At 44.3% G+C, this 27,366-nt stretch overlaps 2 protein-coding genes across 2 annotated transcripts in view; both read left to right on the top strand.

The window, feature by feature from the left end:
- Positions 1-8,394, top strand: part of TM9SF3 (transmembrane 9 superfamily member 3) — a 70,191-nt gene extending 61,797 nt beyond the window's left edge. Inside the window, exon 15 of the mRNA XM_045438393.1 lies at positions 4,301-8,394. Within this exon, the coding sequence (XP_045294349.1) occupies positions 4,301-4,368 (68 nt within the window). The 3' untranslated portion in view covers positions 4,369-8,394. The remainder of the gene's footprint in view (positions 1-4,300) is intronic.
- A 4,573-nt stretch (positions 8,395-12,967) lies between these two features.
- Positions 12,968-27,366, top strand: part of TLL2 (tolloid like 2) — a 124,008-nt gene continuing 109,609 nt past the window's right edge. Inside the window, exon 1 of the mRNA XM_045438379.1 lies at positions 12,968-13,404. Within this exon, the coding sequence (XP_045294335.1) occupies positions 13,197-13,404 (208 nt within the window). The 5' untranslated portion in view covers positions 12,968-13,196. The remainder of the gene's footprint in view (positions 13,405-27,366) is intronic.

Below are 27,366 nucleotides of genomic sequence, written 5' to 3'. Positions count from 1 at the left end.
GCTCTAGAAAATAAAGAACTTTTGGAAGTAGCATGATAAATAGAAAAGGAATGGACTTGAGAGCCTGAGAGACCCAGATGAACTCTTCCATGCTGCTTTTTTTGTGGCCAGGGGAAGTCATATGGAGGTCTGTAAATCTCATGTTCTCATTGGTGAAAGGGGCATGTCTTTCAGAGTAGTTATCTGTAATAGTATCATGTGTAAAGCACAAGTGTAATGCAGGTCTGCTATCAAGTATTAAGAGATAACCTGTTATGTTCGAGACACGGCAGGGAGTGGGAAAAGCTGGGGCTTTTGGGGGTCAGTCCTAGGTGCAAATCCTGGTGCCCCTTCTTAATACCCACGTTACTCTGAACAAATTATTTAACCTTTCTTCCTCAGCATTTTCATTTGCAAAACAAAAGCAACACCTACCTCAAAGGGTTGTGATGAGGATTCAGTGATTAGATGTGGATAAACAGGTCGATGACTGATGCTCAGTGAGTGGTGGCTGCTGTGGTTACTATATTGACAAGAGCTAAAAATCCTTGGGCTTCCTTCTGTTCTGGGATTGTGTCTCTGCTTCAAGCTTCTACATGTTGTGTTTTTACCTCCAAACAATTTCATGAACAGTGGTACCTTAAGGAAAATGCATACAAGTAACTTACTTTTTTTCTGGTTCAGGTTTTCACTTGATAAATGAGGCTAATTCCCTACTTACCTCATAAGGAATGATGCCAGGCTTAAGGACTAATCACTGTGGAAACATTTCCAGATAGTTGATAATTCATACCCTTCTCCTTTCTCTTTTATTTGCCATTGACTTTTTTTTTTTTTTTTTTTTTTTTTTTTGGTAGTTCCACCCTTAGCTATAGAGTAAGCAATAGAATAAGGAAGATATGATAATCTTGTTAAAAGCTAGGTTCTGGTATGACATTTGTGGACCTCTGGTGTGCCAAGATTGCTTTCTTCCTCCGTCAAAAGAATCCATTCCAAAGATGGGTGGTTAACAGAGGCAGGGGGATTAGGGGCATGGGCAAAATGGGTGGAGGTGGTCAAAAGGTACAGACTTTCAGTTATAAGATGAGTAAGTTCTGGGCATGTATGGTGACTAAAGTTAACAATCCTGTCGTGTATTTTTGAAAGGTGCCAAGAGATTAGATCTTAAAAACTCTCATCACAAGAAAAAAATCATAATTATGTGAGGTGATGGATGTTAATCAAATTTATTGTGGAGGTGGGGCGCCTGGGTGGTTCAGTCGGTTAAGCATCCGACTTTGGCTCAGGCCACGATCTCATGATTTGTGGGTTCCAAGTCCTGCACTGGGCTCTGTGCTAACAGCTCAGAGCCTGGAGCCTGCTTTGGATTCTCTGTCTCCCTCTCTCTCTGCCCCTCCTCTGCTCACACTTTGTCTCTCTCTCTCAAATAATAAATAAACATTAAAAAAATTTAAAAAAATGTATTGTGGAGGTTATTTTTTACAACATACACACATATCAAACCACTACATTATACACCTTGAACAAAAACAAATGTTTTATGTCAACTAAAATCTGTCCCATTTTTATATAATCATGTACGTGATCATGGACACACACGCGCACACACACAAACACATATGACATTGACTGTAAAGCAGTAAAACTAACTCCACAAGCCAGAAGGAGAGACAGTTCTTTATATTATGGTCACATACTAAAGCTGCTGTGATAACCTTTCCTTGTGATACTTAATTAGTTAACCAACTTTGAGGGAAAGATGACTGAACTGAAAGGAACTGAAGGTTAAAACTAGCTATGTATCACATGGGAACATCCTTGTGTATCTCTAGGCAATCAGAAGTTTCCTTTAGTATTATTAGCCTGCCTTCTTTCAGAATGTTGTTCCTCAAATCCCTCTTTATTTAATCTGAGATCTTTCTTGATTATCATCAGCATGCACAATTCAGCATTGTGCTCTCCCTCTCTCTCAAAAATAAACAAACATTAAAAAAATTAATTAAAAAAAAGAATACATTTAGTATGTAGTTACGGGAAATTTTCAAATATATACAAAAAAGGGACAATTATTTATATATATATAGGGAATCCCCACATACCACCCAACATCAGTAATTATCAACTCATGGCCAGTCTTATCTTACTCATCTTCCCACTTTATCCCCCAAATTCTACAAAATAAATTATCACTATTTTCATTCAGTGATGTGTAGAATCATGGGATTATACAGAGGGTTAAGGTTTTTTTTTTTCTTTCCCCTATATGTGATCTTAGGAAGACCTAGAGAGATAATATCTTGACATTTACAAAGAAAATGAATTTAGCTAGTTTTTTTAGTGCTTTTCCTGTTGAAATTTCATCTTGTTGCTGAAAATCTGGGCACATTTATAGTTCCCTGCTGTTCTGGCAGTGTCCCAGCATTTATTCTTTAATGGGTTTGTGTGCCTTCAGTGCTAATCTGTTTTTTGGGGGGCAGGGGAAGCTGTTCAGATCAGCTGGTTAAAATGTCATCATAACACAAAAATTATATATGTTTATCAAGTTATATTGCTAAAATGCTGTTTTGCAGTCAGTAATCGAAAGAAAAATATTTGTTTTTTTTTAACAGGAGAAAAATGACTTAAAGTAGAAATAATTAGATTGTTATAGTTTTCACATTTTGAGCATAGCATTTTTAGTTTTAAGGGAATTAAGTTTAAAAGTGTATCTCTTCTCAAGACATTTTCTTTTCTAGAGTGCATATTTAGTATCTTCCTTTTTATAAAGTCATATTTTTATAAGTTTATTCTTGAGATACTCATAAGATTAGGAAAAATGATTCTCTAGGTTGATACTAGTTTGCTTTTAAGCACATCTCTGCTCAGAGGGGAACAATGTTTTATAAGTCTGGAATATTAGATTTGGTTATTGGACTAGTGTTCTATTATGCCAGTTAAATTTGTGATTTCTAGTTAAAACTTTACAGATTTTTAACATTTTAAGAATTCAGGTTTATATTTGCAAAAGATATTTTCCCTTACTTTGTAAGGACTTTTATAACTATTTCAAAATGAATTATCACTATTTTCAAGTGTACTGTAATTCATATTATAAAATAAATGTCTATTAATTGCAAAATTAGTTGGAAATAGGTTTGCTTTGTTACTTGGTGGGTTTTAAGAATGCTTTTAATATAATGGGATGATGCCTGGGTGGCTAAGTTGGTTAAGCATCTGACTTCGGCTCAGGTCATGATCTCATAGTTTGTGAGTTCGAGCTCCACATCAGGCTCTCTGCTGTCAGTGCAGAGCCCACTTTGGATCCTCTGTCTCCCTCTCTTTCTGCCCTTCCCTGCTTGTGTTCTCCCTGTGTCTCAAAAATAAATAAACATTGGGGCGCCTGGGTGGCGCAGTCGGTTGAGCGTCCGACTTCAGCCAGGTCACGGTCTCGCGGTCCGGGAGTTCGAGCCCCGTGTCAGGCTCTGGGCTGATGGCTCAGAGCCTGGAGCCTGTTTCCGATTCTGTGTCTCCCTCTCTCTCTGCCCCTACCCCGTTCATGCTCTGTCTCTCTCTGTCCCAGAGATAGATAAACATTGAAAAAAAAAAAAAAAAAAAATTAAAAAAAAATAAATAAACATTAAAAAGAATTAATTTAAAAAATAATACATTTAGTATTCAGTTATGGGAAATTTTCAAATGTATACAAAAAGAGGGACAATTCTATATATGTATATACACACATATATATATATACACATATATATATACACATATATATAAATGAATTCACTATATATAGTGAATCTCCATGTACCACCTATCTTGTCTTACTCATATTCCCACTTTATCCCCCTTTTATTCTGATATGAATCTCGGACCATTGAACCATGGTTCTTAGTCCTTTCCTCAGAAAATCCCATCACTTCTTAACTTCCGTTAGGTGGTATGATTTGGGGAACATGTTAAAAGGGTTTAAATGACCTAGGATAATATATGCTCAAGTTTTAAAAAGACATGCTTTTTTAAAACATTTAACAAATTTTTGTCCTTATCAAATTATTCTTGCTTTATAAGTGATGTATTTTAACTCATAGCTATTAATTAGACATGTAATAACTGATAATTCTAAAAATATCACATGAGGTCTAACTTGGTGTATAACAGTATCAGGTGATTTGCAAAACAAATGATACAACTTTAATAAATTCAGAGTGAATACTAACATAAAGATGTAATCTTGAAAAAAGAGTAACTTTCCAGAGCAGAGAGCATTTGGTATTTATAAGTGGTGGATACTGCTCTGTATGTATTTACTTCAAAACATCTTCTTTTATCTTTGCAGGAGCAATTGGTTACATGGGAACAAGTGCCTTTGTCCGAAAAATCTATACTAATGTGAAAATTGACTAGAGACCCAAGAAAACCTGGAACTTCGGATCAATTTCTCTTTCATGGGGTGGGACTTGCACAGCAAAAAAAGCGCAAGAAGAGATTTGGGCTTTCACACTGGGTACTTTGTGGGTCTCTCTTTCGTGGATGGCTTAACGTAACATCTGTTTCCATTGATCCTAGGTTCTTACTGACTGCTTTCTCCAACTGTTCACAGCAAATGCTTGGATTTTATGCAGTAGGCATTACTACAGTACATGGCTAATCTTCCCAAAAACTAGCTTATTAAAGATGAAATAGACCAGCTCTCTTCAGTGAAGAGGACAAATAGTTTATTTAAAGCATTTGTTCCAATAAAATAAATAGAGGGAAACTTGGATGCTAAAATTACATGAATAGAATCTTCCTGGCACTTAGTGTTTCTACATTATTGAAAAATGATGTTCCAGAAAGATTACTCTTTTCTCTTATTTTTACTGTCATCGTCAACCTGTTGTGGGACATTTTTATATATTGAATCTGGGTTCTTTTTTGACCTGTTTTTTTCCCCCTCGATTCAACTGCATCATTTTTTTTAAAAGAGAAAATTAAGAAATATTAAATCCTGCATGTAATATATCTGCTGTCATCTTAGTTGGACCAACTTCCCATTTATTTATCTTAAAACTTCAGTTCATTCTTAATTCCATCCAAAGAAGATACAGTCTGAAGATAGAGGTGTACTCTCTACAATGCAATTTACTGTACAGTTAGAAAGCAAAGTGTTAAATGGAGAAGATATTTGTTTTTATTAAACATTTTGAGATTTAGATAAACTACATTTTAACTGAATGTCTAAAGTGATTATCTTTTTCCTTCCCCCAGGTTAGTCTTACATCTTTTTTGGGTTTGAATGAAGGTTTTACATAAGAAATTATTAAAAACAAGGGGGGTGGGTAATAAATGTATATAACATTAAATAATGTATCGTAGGTGTAGATTCTCAAATGCATTTGGATGTACAGATTGACTACGGAGTACTTTTTTCTGATGATGATTGGTGTAGAAATGTGTGAATTTGGGTGGCTTTTTACATCTTGCCTACCACTGCATGAAACATTGGGGTTCCTTCAAAATGTGTGTGTCATACTTCCTTTGGGAGGGGGGATTGTTTTCTTCTGTTTCTTTTCTGAGACTCCTACAGGAGCTAAATTTGTAATTTAGAAACATTTAATTTTGTTAATCCTGTCTGGGGCACTTAAGTAACATCTAAAGCATTACTGCTTTAGAATGTTAAAATAAACTTTCCTGACCAAATTGTTTTGTGAAAATAGATGTGTTTGCAATTTGAAGATATCTTTTCAAAAGGCAATATTACTGAATGCAATTTTTTAATACACTGTAAACTATGCTTTTCTAATACAGGAGACCCACAGTTTAAAATCCCCAAACTTGCTTACATCTAGATCATCCAGTATAGTCATAAAGTAAATCATAAGCCCTTTGAATTAAATTGTGGCACAAAAATCTGTTCAGGTTGATGTACTGTGCAAAGTGAGTATGGGGTAAAAGTGGTTAGCTTACTATTGGATGAGCAAATAAAGGTTACAGTTTTCTAAGAGAATTGATTTTAATTTTGAATACATCTTTCTGGAACTATCCATAATGTGAAGTTTTCCTAGAACCATTGAGTTTCTAGTTTAATAGTTTGCTATGCAAATGACCACCTAAAACAATACTGTATATTGGTATTTTTAGAAAGACTCAAAACCGCTGTATTTAAACTTTAATGTGAAACTCATGCCATTTATAGTTACATAAGATGTTTTCATTACAAAATATTTCTATAAATTGACTCTGCATCCTATAATGTGGTATGTAAGGACTATAAAGAGTGAAAAGTTTGATTTCTTACGTTTACATATGGCTGACCTGAACAAACAGTAATTTGATCAGAGGCTGTAGGTAAATCCTTCTTCAAGCCAAAATGTTATATTAACTACAATCTACCGGTTCTTCCATTTTCTCTTCCTTCTCACCTGCCTTGAAGATCTTATAAGAAAAGAAACTGAAAGTCAGTATTTAATGGCTTATGTAAGTTTTTACTACATGTACAGTACTTACAACAATGTATAGTCTTATCTGATGGAATATAAATTGGACAGCAAGCTTTTGTCTTAATAAAATGAAATTTGTTTCTCATGAATCTTGCAGGTAAGATGTAGGGATTTAAGAAAATGAGTGCTTTAGCTGCTTTCGGGTATACCAATTCTTTTTACTAAATTGAGCCCTATTTCAAGTTCTTTGGAATCTTCAGTGAAAAATAATTTTCTAATTTCTAAATATATTAAGAACGTCATTAAAAGGAATATAAATTCCCTTGAAAGTCCTTTAGAAAATTTGTTTTGGTTTATGCCTTCATGGAGGGGCTGGCTATATGTTTGTCTTGAAGATGTAATCCATAAACAGTTTAGCTCCCTAGCTCTTGGTTATAGAGTAGTGAAATAGAGTATTATTTAAGTTAATTAAAGGGTGAGGTTCTTACACTCCATTAATGCTGTGTATCTGTCTTTCATTTGTTTGCTCAACACTTTGAACACTATCAAAATCTAAGGGTAAACTTTTCTCCTTGTATCTATAAGCATGCTTCTGAAATTTAGCTACAGTGGTAATTAACATCATTATTCATCTATCCTTATATAAGGCCAGGATAAGGTGGAAATAGAACAGTTGGAGGTATGGTAAGGTATTCTTTGGTATATCCTGTTGGGCTCCTAAATTGTACTGTGTTTGACAAATCAAGCCCCATCCTCTTAGACTGTGATTGGTATCTCAACTTAGTGAATGGTACCATTGGGTGTTTTCCATTGACAGTGGTTACAAAAGGTGGTTGCTGCAAATTCCAGTTCTTCCAAACTCCCATTTTATTTAGGGTTCAGCCACAGATTGTATTCAGTTTGTTAAAGCTTTTGTTTCCTAAATGTTTACTAGCCACCTTATGCCAAATGTCTTGCAAATAATATTCCTTTAAGATTTCTTGGATTTTTACAAATGTTAAAAAGAAAATAAATGTATTAATGTAATTTGTTCAGAAAAAGCTACATACTGAAGGGCTTCTGTATATGAATTCTAGGAAAGAAAACCCTATTTGTAATTTATACCCTGCAGTTCCATCTGGGTTTTAAGTTTAGATTTCAGCATGTCTTAGTGCTTCAGTCTATTGATTTATGGGAACATGTAATAAATAGGAGCAGTGACGTATGAAAATGCAAGTATTCATTAATATTTTATATCTTCATAAAAATTCCATGGTTATGAAGCTGTATTTTCACAATCAAGATGTTAAATAGATTGGAGAAGTGAAAATTTATAAAGATTGTTTGGAAGTGTGTCCAGAAATAGATGAGATTTAGAGGTAAGGTAGATCAGAAAACGAACATAGAGCTGTAGAAATTTTATAAGATTTAAATGCAGCGTGAGGACTAACTCTAGTTCTCTCTTACGAGCGTCTTCTGAGAGCCGTCTGATTTGACAGTCTTATGGGAGCTGTAGATGGAATTGTGCAAGGACAAAAGTAAAACTTAAGTTCTTATTTTACTGTATCAGGAAATGGGAATAGAGGAACTGTCATGGAAGCGGCTTATGTATGAGTATAGGTGAGCTAGGCATGCAGGTAATTGACAAGGCAGAGTTTTGTGTATTTACCCCAGTTCCTCAGTTTAGGTCATTTGACAGTAAGATCTTAAGGCAAGGAACAAAGAACATGGAATTCTGTTTTGAAGGATAACAGTATATGCGGAAAAGCAGTCCCACTTGGGCTTTTCATCTGTGTTAAATTTGAAGCTATAAATCCCCACAGAACACGGATAGTACCAGTTGGAAGGAAACAGTTATTGCTTGATGATTACTTCCATTTTGTACACACCTTTGGTTTGTGTAGGTTATATTCCAACTGGCTTTTTAGTACTAGATACCCAGTATATACTGTATCAAATACATTTGAGGTTCTAATCTAGTCTGTTAATCTAACTGAAGTTGAATTTTTAAAATAATAAAAAGTTAAATGTATTTTCCTTGGATGCTTTATTTCTTTCCTTCTTGAAACAAGTGAACCAAACATAGAGGATAACCCATTATTATCGGTATGCATATAAAGGGTTACTGATAGCCTTCCACAAACAGGAGTCAGCAAACTTTTGCTGTAAAGGGCAGATAGGAAATATGGAGGCTTTGAGAGCCAGACGCAACTACTCTACCTTTGTAGCACAACAGCCATAGTAGGCAGTCCATAAACCAATGAGCACGGCTGTTTTCCGGTATGACAATAAAAACAGCCAGTGGGCCACAGTTTGCTGACCCCTGAAATGAAGGATTTAAGATTTGATTTTTCTCCCAACTTCTTATTTTGAAAAAGAAACTAAATGTACAGAAAGTCGAAAGAATGGCACAATAAATAAGGTCTTTTAAAAATTATTTTTCTTTTATTATCATTCTTTTGACTTCTGGATACAAGCTGTGACTCCTGCACTCAAACCCCACTACTCCCATGCCTGTCATTCTCCTGATTGATAATAAATTGTCTAGTCAAAGCATTGTCACATATGTTCCCTCACAACCATTCTGTGAAGCTGATAGGGTAGATAGACCACTACATATTAGAAAAAAAGCTAGAACAGCTAAAGAGTGTGTTGTTTTAGGCCTGAAGTAATCAAGATCATGGTCCTGTTGTCTTGGCTGCTGTCACTGTAACATGGAGACATTACCTTTCCAGTCTGTGGAGCAGATAATATAGGAAGACATCATGTTGAAAATGAGTGTTCTCTACCAAGGAAGAGGTTATTTTTATTGTGCTACATCAAAATCAGTGGTTAATTTCTCCAGGTCAATTTTACTTCTGTTTTTCATCTCCAGCTTTATTTAAATCCTTGTCAACATTCTTGGTTCTCTCTTCCCCCTGATTTTATTAGCTACCTCAGTCAATATGTGTACTTGACAAATTCCTGTTAGCCAAATAGTTTAAGTTGGTACAAATTTGGATTACTTTTGATCACTAATGAACACTTTGTGGTTGGAAAATTAGGAGGATAAAGGAATCTTACACAGCCAGGTTCTGCATTTCAAAGTGAGAACTTTTATTAAAGTTAATTTACAGTTTAACAGTGGAAGAAGGGGGAGTGTGCCTACAGTGGGACATGTGGAGTCAGTGGTGATACAGTCTAAACATTTTAAATTGTTTTCGAAGCTTTGCATGTTTAAGGTGATAACAGGTTCAGATTTACAAAATGGAGGAGACAGTTGTAGGGAGAAGTTGATGTAAGTCATTTTAACTGGCCAGTGTCATGGTTATTCTTAGTGGCTCAGTCTAAGCCACTAAGATTATGGGACTTAACCTTGAAGGTCATTGACGGGAAGGGAGGGTCTAGAGAGTGAAACATGGAAGGTGATTCCAAGTTGGAGTTGGTTATAGACCAGTAGGGGAGGACAGACAGAAATAGGTAAGTGTCATAAGTGTGGTAGCTATTATATAATAGGTGTTGGCACGAGGATGCAGGCTGTGTGGTTATCAAGTTGTCCCTGCAGAGACCTGGAGGTGTGAAGCAGCAAGGCCGTGTTAGGGTGACTGCAAGGTGCTCACTGCAACAAGAGTGGAGGGTGGGCAGCCAGAGGTGGCAGGAGCCAAAGGAAGGCCTGAAGGTGGATGGTAAGGTGTGGTGTGCCTGAGTTCGGGTAAAGATTTTGGAGAAGGGCCACAAGGGATTTTAAACAGCTGCTAAAAATTGTAACATTTTTAATAACCTCCAAAGAACTCAAAGGTGCCTTCTGGGTGGTCAGTGATGTAGGTGAAGGAATGAGCCACCAGATAAGAGTGCTGCTTTATTCTGGAGGTTCTCTCCCTGCCCTGGAGGAGATGGTGTTGATGTGTAGTGGCCTACAATGGCAAAATGAGCAAGTGGCCTGTGTGGAGTAGCTGAGGCTAAAACTTGGGGGTTGGGGAGGGGTTTGAGAGCTGCTGCAAGAGAACTGGATTGCTCTGGGTGTACAGAAGTAGAGAGAACGAGCTGGGTGGAGGACAGACATCTGACTCAAAAGGGGGGGGGTGGTGCGCAGGAACTTGTATCCACTTGGAGGTTTTCCACAGGACCAGAGCTATGGGGGAGGAAACCCACAAATAATTAGGAATGTGACCATGCAACTAAGCTGGGCAGCTTTAGCTTATTGTAAAACCTTTTATTCTCAATCTACCACTAGTTTTCCCATGGGATTTAAAAGTATGTATATTTTAAAAATTGTGTGAACCCAGATTAGAGTTTAATCTATAAAAGTAGTGAGTGAGGTCAGGAACTATAGAACTGAGAAAAATTAACCATCTCTTTTCAGTTCCTATCTAATAACCTTTCAATACTGTGATTCAAATGTTCTGTTGCTAGTTGTTGGTTGACAGCCATAGGCACATCATGACAAGGCTTCTGACCTAAAACTGTGCAGCAGGCCCATCCAGGAGCACCAGTGTCTTCAAACTATTTGGACTGGGAGTGTTGGTGAGGAGACCTGTTAGCTACTCACCGGGTGGGGATTAGAAGCAATAAAAGCTCACAGCCTCAGGGCCTGCACAAGAGGTCTCCTGGAATGTCTACTTTCCAGAGGAATTCCTGCTAATGAGGAAGCCAGTTGGCTGTTTGCCTAGTGCCATCTGGAGACCTGGAAGTGTCACAGAAGTTTGTGAGGCTTCTTAGATGTTGACTTTGTGGACTCGTCTATTGACAAGTGCTGACCTTCACTGTGTTGGGAGCATGGAACAATGGCATTGGGTTTGACTCCTTCCAGCATTCAGGCAGAAATGCCATTCAACCCCTTCCCACACCTATTGCCTGTTTAATGGCCACTTGGCCCTCTCTGCCATTTGGTGGCATCCGTTCCTCCCAAATGTCTTCCACTTGTGAGTTCCTAACTAGATCTTCTTGGCCAATCTGGCTCCTCTCTGTGTGTGCCCATTTGATGATGAAGCAGGGTCAACTTGGATTTCTTTTTTAAGGGCCAAGACAAAATATCCAAGAGCTCACATACAGTGGTTCATTTCTAAACCTTTACTGGTTTGAAGGACTTGTAATCCCAGTTAATAGATAAGAAGGCAGGTTACCATAATGCAAGAAATTCATAGTCCTGTATAAAGCCCGGCTCTGGGCTCCCTGTCAGCTATTTTGCCATTAGTGGCTGTGAAATCCTATGAAAACCTCAAAGGAAGTTGAGTTCTTTTTTTTTTTTTTTTTTTGCTCGCAGTGAGGTTCTACTGGGTGTGATGCTGAAAAATCTTTACACATTGGTGTGTTTTACTTCTTGATTAGGGCAATTTTGCTTGCATAAAAAGGTCTTTGAAATGCCTCATGATAATAGTACCTTATATGTCTATAAATCACAATGGCTCAGTTCTGACAGTTTTTTTACATTTAAGGTATAACGTGGCATTGGGTTTCAAATATCTCTTGATTATTCTCCTAAATTATTTGGGCATATGTTTTTAATTGGCAAAAAAATAACCAGACTTCAGGAGTTGGTCATTTTTATTCCATCAAGTTAATGGTGAGTGGCTTATTTAATAAAAACATGTCAGTAATTCTTTTTTTTTTTTTTTTTTTTTTTTTAAATTTTTTTTTTTTCAACGTTTATTTTTTTGGGGGACAGAGAGAGACAGAGCATGAATGGGGGAGGAGCAGAGAGAGAGGGAGACACAGAATCGGAAACAGGCTCCAGGCTCTGAGCCATCAGCCCAGAGCCCGACGCGGGGCTCGAACTCACAGACCGCGAGATCGTGACCTGGCTGAAGTCGGACGCTTAACCGACTGCGCCACCCAGGCGCCCCGAAAAAACATGTCAGTAATTCAACACAAATAGCACGTACAGCTGTTCATTTGTCAATCTTTTTGCCTGTATGAAGCATCTTAAACTGTTTTGCTAAAGGATAGGGTCACCAAGAGGGGAAATCTGTCATTTTGAATAATTCTTCCCCCAAGGCACCCGTATCACCAGCCGCTACTGTTAGGTGAGGTGGGGTGCCTCAGCAAGCGCCCGTCATGGCCGGACAAGGGATGTTGAAAAAGCTGAGAGAATCGCAATCTGCGATTTTTTTTTTTTTTACCCCCTCTGAGCTGAAAGCTCCCGGACAGAAGATTAACTTCATTCTTACAGAGAAACGATTGTCCGAAAGCACCCAGCCAGTTGGTAGCGACGCGGACCGCTCACATCGGGTTCCTGTGCTTGGAACCGTAACCGCCGCTGCCTGCCTTCGCCCACGTGTGCATCGGGGAGTTGTAAAGTGAGTTGTGAGGCTAAAACGAGGCGGGAAGTCCAGCCTCGATCGTCAGAAGCAGCATTCTCCGGGGCCGGAGGCCGCGGTGGCGTCCGGAGAAGGGCGCCCTCGGCTCGGTGGGAGCTCGGCGGGCCCCGGGCCCTTGCCTTCGGCATCCTCACCTCGCTCCCCTTCCTCCGAAGTTGCGGAGGTGCCGGGAAGAGGAGGGGCCTCGCCTCGGGCGCCCGAGTGATTGGCTGCCCGGGGCCCCTGGCGAAGGCTGTGTGGTCCAGCCCGGGTGGAGAGGGGCGGAGCGGCCACTGCTCCAACCACCGCCACCACCGCCACAGTCGCAGCCGCCGCAGCCTCGGCCGCCGGGCAAGTATCTCTGAGCGGCGGCTTGCTGGGCGCCCCGACGCGGACCCGGGCGCCGCGCTCTGCTCGCTCCGCGCCCGAGCCATGCCGGGCAGCCGCGCGTAATTTCCGTGCCCCGGCCGCCGCCGACCTGACCCTGTGCACGGTCCCTGGCCCGAGCCGAGCTTTCCGTGCACGCAAGCAACTCGGTCTCCGCCGGCCCCTCGCAACCATGCCCCGGGCGACTGCTCTCGGGGCCCTGGTGTCACTGCTGCTGCCTCTCCCGCTGCTGCTGCTGCTGCTGCTGCTGCTGCCGCCGCTGCCCCGCGGCGCCGGGGGGCTCGCGGAGCGCTCGGACGCCGCCCCGGACTACTCGGCGCTGGAAGGCGAGGAGGGCGCGGAGCAGCAGCTGGAACATTACCACGACCCGTGCAAAGCCGGTAGGTGCCGCGGCCGCCGCCGGAGAAGTCCGGCAGAAGTTTGCCTTTGAAATGCAAATGAGTGGTGGGCCAGCCTGCGCTGCCGTCTGTGGGGCGGGTCTCCCTCCCCTTCCCCCGAGATTCCCCGGCTCCCCGGGAAAACAATGCCACTCCGGCTGGGACGTCCCGGCCGCGGGCCTGCGGCGCGCCCCGGGTGACGGACGCGGGAGCGTTCCCACAGCGGAGGAGGGCGGGCGCCCCGGCCGTCTGACAGCCAGGTGCTCCGCACGAGCCGCTGCTGGACGCGCGGGGCTGGGCGCGCCGCTCCCGGGCTCAGATGGAGCCGCGGCCCCGGTTTCCCCGCGTTTGCAAGTTGTGCGCAAAGTTTCCCGACATCTCGTGCCTGCTCTTGGGAAGAGAAGAAGAAGAAGAAAAAACAAAAAACAAAAACCAGAAAGCTGCACAGCGGGCAAAGGGAAAGTGGTGGCCGAGGAAGAACGCGCGTGACCCGAGTTGCCGAAAACTTCCCTGTAGCCCCCTGAGCGTGGTCCGGGCCTGGGGGTCGCGGAGATGGAAGCCGGCAGGTGCTCTAATCCCTCAGGAAGCGGCGCCCCGGGACGCGCGGGTCTTTTCTGGCGCACGTTTGGTTCGGGCGCCGCAGCTCCTTTCCCGAAGCCACCAGCCGGCTCGTGTGTCCCGAGGGGCGTGGCTTTCGAGACCAAGCGCTCGGGGCCTCAGCGCCACCGGGGCCAGAGTGCAGGTTCCAGGGAGCCGGCAAGTCTGGGGAGCTCCGGCCACCGAGACAGAACGGTCCTCACTCTCCTGAGAGATGGGCTCGGAGGCCCGGCCGCTGGCCAGCGGCCAGCAGCCCGCAGAGATGAGCGCACGGAAAGGAGAGCGCGGCCTCCCTCCTTTCCTAGCGCTGTGCTCGGCCGGGCCTGGGCGGTGGGGGGGCGCCGTGGCCAGCCGCCCCACTTTTTCACTCCCTGGAGACCTCTGGTAGCCTCAGTTCATGGGGGACGGTAATTATAGGAGGTCTCGGGTGATTTATGGGAAAATTCTCTGCAAATAGAAAAATGAGGTGGTCCTGTAATTATTTGTATTGTTACTACAGCGGCTGTGGGCTAGGCTGGGGGTCAGACGGGTCAGCCTGGGTGAAGTCTGGGGAAAACCAGGTTACTAGGAGGCTGGAGGGCCGAGGGGTTGTGAGACCTGAGAATCTCGTGAAGGTTGAAGATCAAACCAGGCTTGAGGGCCCTGGTCTTACCCTGCAGGAATACCCCTCCAGAATTCCCACCTATTCCTGTACCTGGTGGGGCCTCTGAGTTAGGAAGGTGGATAGAAGTGTTGGGTCATTTAAAAACATATCAGCTGGTAGCATGTCCCTACCGAGGTCTCTCAGTTCTCATGCCACCCAGCTCATGACCAGGGAGAAGGGGCTCTGGAGCACTGGTGGAATGGTGGTGGCCTTGCCCTGAAAAGAGAGAGACACTGAGGCTGTGAAAATGGGATGGGGCTATAGGGGGTGAATCAGCCATCCCCTGGACTTGTCAGATCCTGGACTCCACTGGATGTGTGCTGGGGGATCTGGGAGGCAATGTGGGTGTGGGCATCTGGGGCCTGGACTGGGGAAGCCATCAGACTGCTCAGGAATGTACTGAGCACCTCTGGTATGCTGGGTGCTGATCTGGGTGCTGCAAATCTGGGTGAACCAGGCCTGGGTCTGTCTGTGAGAGCTCCCCGGCTCCCAGTCTCGGCCTTGTGGAATAACCCTAAGGCAGATTTGCCTCTTTGGGGCCTCATTTTTCTCCAATAATTTTGTAGAAAATGCCAGATAACCAGGGCATGCGTGTTCCGTGACTCTTTGCAGACAGGATGGGATGGGCAGGCAGGGCTGGAAAGTAGAGGATCTTGGGAGCTTGGTTTCAGCCTGCTCCAGGCATGTTCCACAGCCATCCTTGATCTTCACTTTGCCTTGGCCTCTCCTTAAGCTGTACTCATTCTAAGAGCGGCCAGAAGAGGGCGATGGCAAGGGAGACCTGGGGAAAAGGTCGCATCTCTGGCTTTCCGTGCTCCTGGAAATTCCCTGAGCTAGGAAAAGCCCTCGGAAGGACAAAAAGCATTTCGCCAGGGCATTGAGACGTCAATAAAAGGACATACCTCTCAGCTCAAGGGGGCACACTGCATTTCCTGGGTCCACATTTAAACCAAATTATTAGGGGCAGCCTCTCACCCTATCCCAGTCAAATCCTAACCTCCTGACTTCTCTGCCAAGAAGGGGGGGCTTCAGGATTTTGAATCTAAAACATCTCCCACCTTCCTGTTCTCGAGTGGGGGTCCCCACTATGCTGCAGACACAGAGTGCATAGAGGAGAGTCTTGGATCTGATCCTGGTCTCTCAGGAGCTGAGTTAACCTCAAACAAGTCCCCTCCTCTTTGGGCCTCAGTTGCTCACCTACGGGACAAGGTGGTTAGACTTGTTAAGGTTGCAAACTGACAGTCCCAGGGAGCTGGGTCTCTTGGCCCACAAAAGCTGTCTTGCCCTGTGTGCACTTCCCACCTTGTGGGTATTTGAATTTGTGCCCCCGGTTCCTTCCTACTTAGTGTTCTGAGGTTCTGTGACTTTTGCTTCCAGCTCAGTCTCTCAGAGGCTGACCAAACGGATAAGTGTTTCACAATTTACTATTTTACTATTTTCCATTTCACTGCTTTTAACATTTTCAAAAACATTTTTACCCTTTTAACATTTACGAATTTTATCATTTCCTCTGCCATTTACAAGCTGTGTGACTTTGGTCAAGACACATATTTTCTCTGTGCCTTATTGTCCTCATTTATATATGAGGATGATTCCTAATAGATTAACGTGCTTAAAACAGTGCCTGTTATACAGTTAGATTCTTTTTTTTTTTAATTTTTAAATGTTTATTTATTTTTGAGAGAGAGAGAGAGAGCCCAAGTCCAAGAGGGGGCAGAGAGAGAGGGAGACACAGAATCCGAAACAGGCTCCAGGCTCTGAGCTGTCAGCACAGAGCCCAATGTGGGGCTCGAACTCATGAACTGTGAGATCATGACCTGAGTGGAAGTCAGACACTCAACTGACTGAGCCACCCAGACGCCCCTACAGTTAGATTCTTTACAGACAGGTTTTCTAGAAACTTGAAAGAAATCTTCCTGTGGACCTTCAAAGCAAGTTTGAAACTGTAACATTTAACAAATAAACAATCTACCTAATGCTGTAAAAAAGGATGTTTTCAAATCAGATGTCCGTGGAGTGGGAGTGTGTGCAATCCTCCTGGCCTGGGGCTAGGGAGGTATGCTGGTCTTTCTGGACATAGTCTCTGCCTGGCTCTGCCGTTTTGTTTTTCATCTTAAACTGTAAGTGGGGCCAAGGGTTCAACTGATAGTGAGTTACAGGACATGCTCTCAGCCACCATGCTTCTGAGAACAACCTTTGCAAAGCTTCTGAGGACTTCCCTGCCTGCTTTCCCTCGTCTACAATTCTTTAGCTGGATTCAGAACCAGAAGGCCTAGGTCCTTTTCCCTTTTACTCTCTGTGTGGCCTTGAGCAAGTCACTTCACCTCTCTGTGCCTCAGTCTTCTCATCTGCAAAATGGGGATGGGAATAAACCACTTGCCTTGTAGGGCAGACCTGAGGCTACTTGTAGCTGGATTCCTCAGACAAGGACTTGTGTGTTGCTGGTTCATTTGGGAGGTGATCTCAAGAAGCAGGAAGAGTAGAACAAGGAAGGAGGAAATCCAGCGAAGGTAACTGCTTTCGTTGATGGAGTCTTGCACGCACCAGGACCTCTGCAAAGCTTCCATAAAGTCTCCTCGAATTTCCTACCCATTCAAGAGGGGGTTGGAACATTTTCTCCAAAGGCTGCTATCCTTCACCGTTTGCTCCCTCTTCCTTTGATTCCTGTGTAAAAAAACCACTGAAACTCAGTGGTGTAGAACAACAACCATTTTATTGTTTTGGTGATTCTGTGGATCAGGAGTTTGGAAGGGGCAGCGCACAGGTGATTTGTCTCTGCTCCACAGTGTCTGAGCCTCTGCTGGGAATACTTATAGGTTGGCAGTGGGGAAGGGGGGTGACTTGACAGCTAGGGGCTGGAATCATCTGGAGCCTCTTCCGGTCACAGCTGGTGCTTGGAGCCTGGCTATCGCCTGGGACCTCAGTGGAACTGTTGGCCAGAACACCTACAAGTGGTCTCTCCGTGTGGGCTAGTTAGGCTTCCTCACAGCATAGCAGCTTGATTCTAAGTGCACGCATCCCAAGAGAACCAGATGGAAATTGTATTGCCTTATGTGGCCTTGCCCCAGAAACCGCCTATCATCATTTCTGCCATGGTCACAAGCCTTCACAGATTCAAGGGGCAGGGACATAGACCCACCCCTCCATGAGAGGAGTATCAAAGTCACATTGTTAGAAGAGCATGTGGGATGCAGGCTATTGTCACAGCCAGTCTGGGAAAATAGGACCTGCCACGCTCCTCCAGGCATTAACTTCCCGGTACGGCCAGCCTTCGTCTGCACGTGCTAGTGCCGTGGTCAGACAGATTCAAGTTCTTAAGCAGAAAAGTGGGGAGACATGCAGCGATGCATGGAGCTGCCTCAAGTTAAGCTGAGGGTACGTGACTCAGATCACCAGAATTATCTACGTGAAGCTCAAACCGTGGGAAAGTGCTTTGTAAACTGTAAAGTGCCGTACAGCCTTTCGGATTTATTAAACCCAAGGAAACTGGCTGGCAGCCAGCTTTACTTTTCAGCCGGTGGCTTGATAAATGCCAGCACCTTCCTCCCGGCTCGATGTTGACATATGGCAAAATGTATATTGCTACATAAGTAAATATAGTCAGTGGCCCCTGATGGCTTATGGCTGAGGAGCCAGTGGTGAGGGTGCTGGCCTGGGAGCTACTCTTTCCTCATGAGGAAGCCTGCAATCCCTCCCCACCCTTTCAGACCTCACCTCTGCTCGGAACGTGGGGCCCTACTCTACCTTGTCTTTCCCAGACACAGTGGCCGTACCAGTCAGGCCCTGATTTTCGGGGCCATCCAGAGCCCTCGAGGACAGTACACTCTGGGGCAGCTGTTGCCAGCAGCCCTCACATTACTGATGCGAGGCCAGAATGTCATAGTCTGTGAGGTCAGGGACGTTTGTCTGCTTGAGTCCCTACCATAAGCCTAGTGCCTCGAGCAGCGCCTGGCACGTCGTAGGTGCTGGTCAGTATTTGCTGAATGAGGGAATGATGATTTTGGCCCTGTGTGATTGGGTCTACGGCTGAAGGCACCTCCAAGCTCACTGTCAGCCTGGGAAGTAGTGAAGCAGACCCAGCCCAGTGGGCTGCAGCCCTCCTAAAAGTGCTCAGGGAGGAGTTGGGGGATCATGGGGTCCTGGGAAGTGCTCCCCTCCAGAGCTCCCCTCCATCCTTCATGGCAGAGGCAGGTGCCCTGGTTTCTTAAGCACAGTTGTGAGGTTTCCGTGGTGCCTTGGAGGCCTGTCTCCCTGGTGGACCCTGTTCCCATCGCCCTGGCACCCCTGCTCTCTCCTGTCGGGCTCCCACCACCATGGGCCACACTCAGGGGAGGGCACCTGGCCTTTTTACACTTTATTTTCATTCCTATTTGTCACGATGCCCTTTTATCAGCAGGTGCTGATTTGATGGAGTCAAAATATTTCAGGGCTGTATCGAAATGAAAGTTAATTTTCCCACTTCTCCATGCAGGAGCGATCTCTAGCTCATCTCTGTTCCTAATATTTCACCCCGCAAAGTGCACTGGGGCAGGGCCTGAGGTGGTTAAGAGCATAGGCTTTGACACCTGACGGACCCGGATTCAAAATCTGCTGCCTATGCAGGGCTTTGTGACCTTGAGTAAGTTCCTTAACCTCTCTGTGCCTCAGTTTCCTCACTTGAAAAGAACTGCTAATATTCACTATTTAGGGTAGCTACAAGGATTAAGCGATTCAGTGTTTGTCAAGTGCTTAGCTTTTGGTACAGGCAGGTGTTCAGTGTTTGATGTATACATTATTAGAGTACAGAGTGGTACTCACAACTACTTTTTGAGTTCTTTTGTTGACATGCTATAGAGGAATTTGAATTTTTGTAATAAATGAACAATTTAATTCAGGTGGTATAGTCAGGGATTCTTAAGGTCAGATCTGATAATTATTGATAAACAGTGTCTCCTAAGTAACTGAAGGGCAAATGTTATGGTATGTGAGTTATAGCTCAACAAAGATTTCTTTAAAAAGTAAGAGAAGGTGAGGACGAGCCAGGGCAGAGTTGGGGGAGGAAAGGCACTGTCTTGGCCCCTGAGTAACTGTCATACAGAGACACAGCAACTCAACCAAGCAGGCAGGGAGAGTGTGGCCATCGGATGCCCAACAGAACCTAGAGGTCCCAACGGTGGCTAAGACTCAGATTGGGGCAAGCAGCATCTGGGAGAGGGAGGCCAGGAAGGGGCCCCGTTTGGATGATCATGTTCCAAGAGTTGAGTGATAGCTAGAAGACCACCCCACTGATCTTTAGCCTGGCCCCAGGAATAGACAGGTGGCTGTGTCACTTCCCATTTTGCATAGGGAGAAACCGTGCATTTTGTCCAGACCTTCGATGGTCCTGTGACTTCCAGCGTTGTCTTTGTAGACAGAGCTCAAGTTCTGCAGACAGAGAAGTCCTCAATGGCATCGTCCAAGGTGGATCCCCAACTCTGACATCAGTGGAACCCATTGTTTTCTTCTTTGTCCTTGCCAGTTGTACAGTGATCGGTGTCTCACACCCTCTTCTGGAATGGCAATATGTGTTGGGAGCGTGCCCTTTAATCCTCTGTCCAGTGAGACAGAGAGGAGGAGCAGGGCAGTAGTTGAACCACGGAACCATTCGCAGCAGCCCCAGATCTGCAGGACGCCCACCAAGCACAGGACCATGCACTGGGCATGGTGATCTAAGTGTCAGTTGGACCTAGCCCTGTCCCTGGGAGCATCCAGCTCAGGGCTGGGCATGGCCTCCTCAGCAAGAAGATGCTGCTGATGGAAGCTGGGCATAGAAAGGTCAGCAGCATTCAGTAGCACCTCCTGTGGTCAGTTTGGGACCGTCGCTTCTCACTGCTTCTCCAGCCGCTCTCACGACACTAACCGGCTGGGGCGGGCTGCTCCCCAGCCTGTTGGCTCTGCACCCAAGCTTTGGAGACAGGCTGACTTAGGTTTTCCTTCTCATTTCTGTCACTTAATAGCTGTGAAACCTTGGGCAAGTCTCATGGTCTTTAAAGCCTTGTTTTCGTCGTCTCTATAATGCGATTAATACAAACTCCTATTTTGCAGGCTTGTTGTTATAAAAAAGGCACTCAATACTGTGCTTAGCAAATGGAGTCATTCAATAAATATGAAATATTACAGTAATTTTGTGGCCCCGGAGAGCCTGCCATGTGCAAAAAGTGTGTGGATTAAATTGAGTCATGTGAATAGCACCACCTTCCATGCTATGAGAGAGCAGACTCGAGAAACAAACTGCCCGGGTTCAGATCCTAGCTATACCACTTAATGCCTGTGGCACCCTACGCAACTTCTTAAGCCCTCTAGACCCCAATTTCCTTGTCTATAAACTGTGGATACTAATATCTACCACATAGGGTTATTATGAAGATTACATGTGTTAATATAGACAAAGCCTTAGAATAGTGCCTGGAACATGGCAAATATTCAGTAAAGATTGTTTTTATTACTATCATCCCACAGAAATTTAGCAAGGTTTCCAAGTGATAGGAAACCAAGTATTTGAACAACTGATGCCAGACAACGATGTTTCCAGAGCTTTACGGTTCCTGATGATGCTGATGCTGATAGTTCCTCCATATCCAAAAACCTTGGTCTGAAAACAAATCTGCCATGAAGGTCATTGGCTTCCCTGATGTTAGGAGTGGGGTGTGGTTTCATGCCCTGCAAGCCAACCAGGTGTCTAGGCCCCACTGAGAAGTCCACCCCTGACTGCTTAGAGATTGGTGAATGGTATTGGCTGGAGCCCCCATTCAGCCAATGGCTCTCTCTGGCCACTCTTCTTTCTAAAAGCATTCATTCTTCCAGATTTCAAGTAGCAAGCAGGATTTGGGACCACATCACACTTGATGGTGGCACAGTCCTTCTGCCATGAACACCTACTCAAGCAATCTGAATAGAGGATGTAACTTCATTGATCCCCAAACTTTTGCCTTCTTATCTCTCACCGTACTTTTCAAGAGGAGAACTACAATGATATTAATCTTCACAGTGGTTACAACATTGCCTTAGAACTTTGGACCATCCATACCTGATGGTTTTCAAAGCTCTTTTCCCTCTCCTCTCTCCATTGGTCTCTCAAACTGCCAGGAGATGATCTGAGCACTCACAGAAGATGATCTGGGCTCTTATGATCCTGTGGGCATTGGGAGATGTGGTCTGGGTGCTACACAGCGGGAGAGGCTGGGCTGGGGCCTACATGGAACATTGAACTTGTAAGCGGTGGGGCCAGGGCCTCCCACCCCTGTTGTCTTCTCGAAGCACATGGCCGCTCCAAACCTGGAGCTGCTCCCCTTCTCCTGAACCCTTCCACACAGTCAACAAGCACCTCTGTGCTGCCTGGTCTAAAGGTCACGTTGGTGCACTTGTTCCCCAGAGCACCATAGCCCACCACCTTCTCTCTACCTTTCTCTCTATCCTTGGCTGGGACTCCAACAAAGATGAGACAGTTCTGGCCTTCAAAGTACCCTGAGTCCCAAAGCACAGGGGAGAATGGTACAAGGCATCTGTCCCTCTCTGTTCCTCCATCCGTTTCCCTGAAGGCCCGGGGCAGTGCATGGTGTCAGGTCGGTTGAGGATGATGGGCCCAGCCACTCTCCTCACCCGAGGGAGAGGACTTAGATGGCCCATGTTTCCCAAGGAGGCTTTGGGTGAGTGGCCATCTGGGTCGCAGAGCAGGTCAGTGAACCATCATGTTTAAGACACTTTTTGGCATCAGTCAGCCCATGTCACGAAGCCTGCCTCTGTCCTCATTACTTGTGTGGTTTTGACTAAGTTCTTTACCTCTCTGAGCCTCAGCTTCCTTATTTGGAAAATGGGACTGATATGAAAGCCCATCATGTAGGTTTGTTTGAGGATTAAATGAGGCAGCGAACAGAAGTGTTTTGTGAACAGTTATTGTTAGTTCTTCTCCTTGCTGTGATTACTATTACTCATGTTACTGTTCCCCATTTAAGAATTTCCCCAGAAGTGACAATCTCTCCGTGGCCTGTGTAGGCTTATCTCTCCCTCTCAGGGCTGCAAAGAGTTCTCTTGGGATCCATAGCATGTGGTGAGTGATAATTTATTGCTCCACAGCTCGCTTGCTCTCATCCATGAAGCAGAGGGAGGATGACAGATAAACCAAATGCATATAAGCAGGTTTCTCATGGTATCCTCTTAGCCTGCTCATAATACAGTTCTGCCTGGATGCAAACATAGCAACAGGAACCGAGCTTTCCTGCTGATTGGTTACAGACCTATCTGTGATCACGCCACCCTCTAACCACTTCTGTCAATTACCAATAAATATTCTCAAGCTCGCCTGCACGAGCACTTGAGTGTTGACGTTCAGACCTGAGCCTTTGCCCGCTCCGCCAGCTGGGCCACTTATCTCTCGGCTCATCCTGCAATTTGCACCAAGCCTCCTCCCCTTCCTCCCACCTGGGTTACTGGCCTTGAGTTGATGTGAGTCCTGTGTGAGCCAGTTTCCCACAGGAGCAGGCTACCTTCTGCCCTAAAACCTTTTCACGTCCCTGGGTCAGTTCTCCCCATGGAGCTGGTGCTGGTTTCCCATCCTCTCACCCTGGACTCACATTGCTCCCTGGGGCTGAGCCCCCTGGAGGCAGGTACCATGTGGTACCAGAGTCCACCCAAGTGCTTCACCCAGAAGCTCTGGCACCATCCTGGATGCCTGTCTTTCCCCTCCTCTCTCATGCAGTCCAACCCAAGCCCTGCTGATACACGTCCCTCCCATCTCCATTGCCACCTTCTGGTCTAAGGTGGGCTTCCAGCTGGGCTGTTGCGACAGTGCCTGAACCCATGCTCCTGCTGCCCAGCTTCCTTCCTGCAGTCTCTTTTCCACACTGTAGGCAGAGTGATCTTTTTGAAATTCATGTTTGATCATGTTTACAAAATCAGATCTGCTTACGACCCTCAGCTTACGTATCATTCCCCCCATCCCTGACCCTCCAAGAGCTTCCCAGGCCCTGATCTCGATCAGATCTCATCTCTTAAATCTCTCATCACCTTTGGTTCCCTACATGGTACCTTTTACCATCTGTTACTGGGTGTAGTCATTGGTGTGATTATTTGTTCCTTGTCTATCTCCGTATGAGACAATGAGCTCTAAGGCATAGAAACTAGACTCCTTTGATTTCCAGGTCATCAGCGCAGTGCCTGGCACATGGTGGGTGCTCAAGCAGTATTTGCCAAATGAGAATCTGAGCAAATGAGATACCATAGGGATTTGGAAAAGGTAGCAATCACCATAAAAAAAATAAAAATCAAGGAAGGCTTCCTCCTAGTAAGCCTAGAAGGATAGATGGGATTTGAAGGAGGTGGGTGCAGGGGAGGGCACATCAGGTAGAACAACCTGAGTCCTGGTGAGGCAACAGGAGTGCTTTTGATGTATCTGGAGCTGGGTGATTATTCTGGTTTGCTTTTCAGAGCGGTAGAGATAAGACTGAACGAAGCTTGGAACAGTGAATATCAAACTGAGACATTTGAAGCATGTCCCTTAAAAAATGGGGAGCTATTGATGTTTTTCAAGCAGAGCACTCTTACAGTGAAGACATATATGCTTAGGGTCTGTAGAAGCAGGAAGTAGGAGGACAATCAGGAGCTCTAGGCCTAGGAGCATAAGGACCGGACTTGGGCCGTGACCTCAGGAATGAAAAGGAAGGGAAGATGGGAGGGAGATCATAGATCTGTGTGTGGGAGAAGCCCCAAGCTGAGCTGCGTCTCAAAATCAGAGTTGACACATGAATGAGTTCATCAAGGCATGCTCAGTAAACATTGGGGTGTCCTTGAGACGCGCAGGAAAGGGAGATTTTTTTGTTTTGTTTTAACGTAAAACAGTTTTCTTAATTACACAGCTAATACACATCCACTGGAGAACATTTAGAAAATATAAGGAGCAAGCAAGAGTAAAAATTTCCGGTAATTCCATGGCCTGGAAGTAATTGTTAACCTTTTATTGTATATTCTTCCAAAGAAATTCTCATACATGTTTATAATGTTTTTTCTTTTTTTTTTTTTTTAAATGTTTATTTATTTTTGGGACAGAGAGAGACAGAGCATGAACGGGGGAGGGGCAGAGAGAGAGGGAGACACGGAATCGGAAACAGGCTCCAGGCTCTGAGCCATCAGCCCAGAGCCTGACGCGGGGCTCGAACTCCCGGACCGCGAGATCGTGACCTGGCTGAAGTCGGACGCTTAACCGACTGCGCCACCCAGGCGCCCCTATAATGTTTTTTCTTTAAATGCTGTACATACTGCTTTGAACCTGCTGGTATTTCATTTTCACTTAGCACCATGAACTTCTTTCCATGATAATAAAGCTGCTTCTGTAATACATGTCAGTTTAAATTGTTCTGTACATCACTGTATAGATGCATCATAATTTGTTTCGTCAATCCCCTTTTGTTGGACATAGAGATTTTCCCCAATCTTTTCTTCTGCTTTTATAAACAGTGATGCTGGAGTCATCCTTGTTGCTAGATTTTTATGTACATTTAACGTGATTTCTTTTTTTTTTTTAATGTTTTTTAACGTTTATTCATTTTTGAGAGACAGAGTGTGAGCGGGGGAGGGACAGAGAAAGAGGGAGACACAGAATCTGAAGCGGGCTCCAGGCTCCAAGCTGTCAGCACAGAGCCCGATGCGAGGCTCAAACCCACACCCAGGCGCTCCTAACGTGATTTCTTTAGAAAAAAAAAAAAAAAAAATCCCTACATGTAGAATTGCCGAGGCAAAACTGTAGATGCTTTTAGAGCTTCTGATTCTTCTTTTCAAATTGCCCTTTAAGGTTTTTTTTTTATTCCTTTGAACTCCCATTAAGGTTAACTTTCTGTATTCTAGTTTTAAAAGCTTTAAAAATCTTTGCTGGTTTGGTAAGAAAATGATTTGCATTTCTCCAATTTGTGTTTATATTGTTAATTATATTTCCTTTTCAAATGATTTTGAACCTTTAACAATTGATTTTGGCCATTTGCATTTCTTTTGCTATGTGCATTTCTTGTTTATGCTGTGTTTATTTCCTGTTTTTTTTCCTCTTCTGAGTTTTTTTTTTTCTTTTATTCATGCTCATTTTGCTAATTGGATGGTCGTTTTTTTAACATTTTGTAGAAACTTAAATTTTAGGAATTTCAACCTTTTATCTGTCATGTTTGTCACAAATAATTTGGGGGGAGAAGATTTGTAAAAAGCAGAAAGTTTATTCTGTACCATATCATTCCCTTTGTCCGTGGTGATGTTTGCATGGCTGTACCATCTAAGCTTTTGAATTTGCTAGTAGTGGACCCAACATTAATTGGCTATGTCCATCAAGGTCCAGTTGGGAGACTAAAATCATACCAGTAATTTGAGAAGTAATTCAAAAATTTAATATAAAGGATTATGAACTAGCAAAAGGGAAGTGGTTACTGGAGAATTCTAAGGAAAGCAGAACCAGCAGACGTGGGGAGTAATTACTAGGAGTAAACTTCAGAGAAAGTGCACCCCCACCCACCCACCCAGACAAAATTTGTAATTTCATAGGAGAGAATGTGGCCCTGGTCCAGTGGAGGTTGGAGAAATTCACTGAGGTGCCACAAGAAAAGACTGATGAGTCAGGAATCGCCCATTGGAGTTCGGGCAAAACTCTGAAGGGTGGGCATGAGTGAGTCTCCTGAACACCGCTGGCAACCACTCCATAGGAACAAGAAAGATGAGACCACTGGCCTAGGAAGAAAAATCCCTTCCTCTTGCTCTATCCCTCTAGTGCCCTCTACTGATAAAGCCGATTGTCGTGCCAGCTGGCAAAGGAGGAATGTTTCCAGGGTGCAACTCCAGTATCAAAAAGCATGAGAAGAAAGGGTAGATTTACAGCTGAGAAACAATATATTGGTAGCTGGAACATTGGTTAAACAAGCTAGAAGTTTCTTCGTCGCATCAAAGTCTGGAGGTTCCGCAGTGCAGGGCCAATATGGCCTCTGCTCCAGAACATGCTCCAGGATGCAGTCTTTTTACAACTTGCCCGTCCATTCTTCTGAGGTTGAGGCCCTGTCCTCCTGGCCCAAGATGGTAGCCAGAGCTCAAACCATCACACACACAGTCTAGACATGGAAGACACAGAAAAGAAAAAGGCACAAAGGATGTAGGAGAAAAAGTTCCCCAGGAGATGCCATTTGCCACTTTGGCTTTATCTTATTGGTCACGGGGCCACAGATAGCTATATGGAGTCTGGGGGATATTTCTTCTGGAAGGCCTGGAACTGAAAATCAGAGGTTCCATTATTATGGAAGAAGTGAGAAAAGGTATTGGTGGACAATAAGCAATTTCTGCCACGATAGACTAAACTTGCTAGACCTTTATGAAGAAAATTTAGTCAAAATGATGATAAGTTCATTTCCATTATTGAACATTAGCCAGATACACAAGGTAAGTTCTTAGAGTAAAATCTGGTAGAAGGTTAGACCTGGAAGGAACCATTGGGATTATTTATTCTAAGTTTTTCACGTTTCCTGTGAGAAGAGGGCCTGGGAGGGGCAGTAACTTGTCCAAGGTCACACGGACAGCTACTGGCAGCTGTGGCCTGGAGGTGGGTGCCAGGTCTCTTTACCCTCTGCCCAGCATATCTTTCTTTCCAATCTCTGCACTACTTGGGGTCTCCAGGGGGCCTTTGTCTTCAGAATGAATCCTGCATAATTGTGCTGGTAACTTGTGGCTCTATGCAAGATCATTCCACAGTG

The sequence above is a fragment of the Leopardus geoffroyi genome, chromosome D2 (genome assembly GCF_018350155.1).
Source record: "Leopardus geoffroyi isolate Oge1 chromosome D2, O.geoffroyi_Oge1_pat1.0, whole genome shotgun sequence".
In the NCBI taxonomy this organism is placed as follows: Eukaryota; Metazoa; Chordata; class Mammalia; order Carnivora; family Felidae; genus Leopardus; species Leopardus geoffroyi.
The sequence above is the reverse complement of the archived record's forward strand: the minus strand, read 5'-3'. Positions and strand labels throughout refer to the sequence as shown.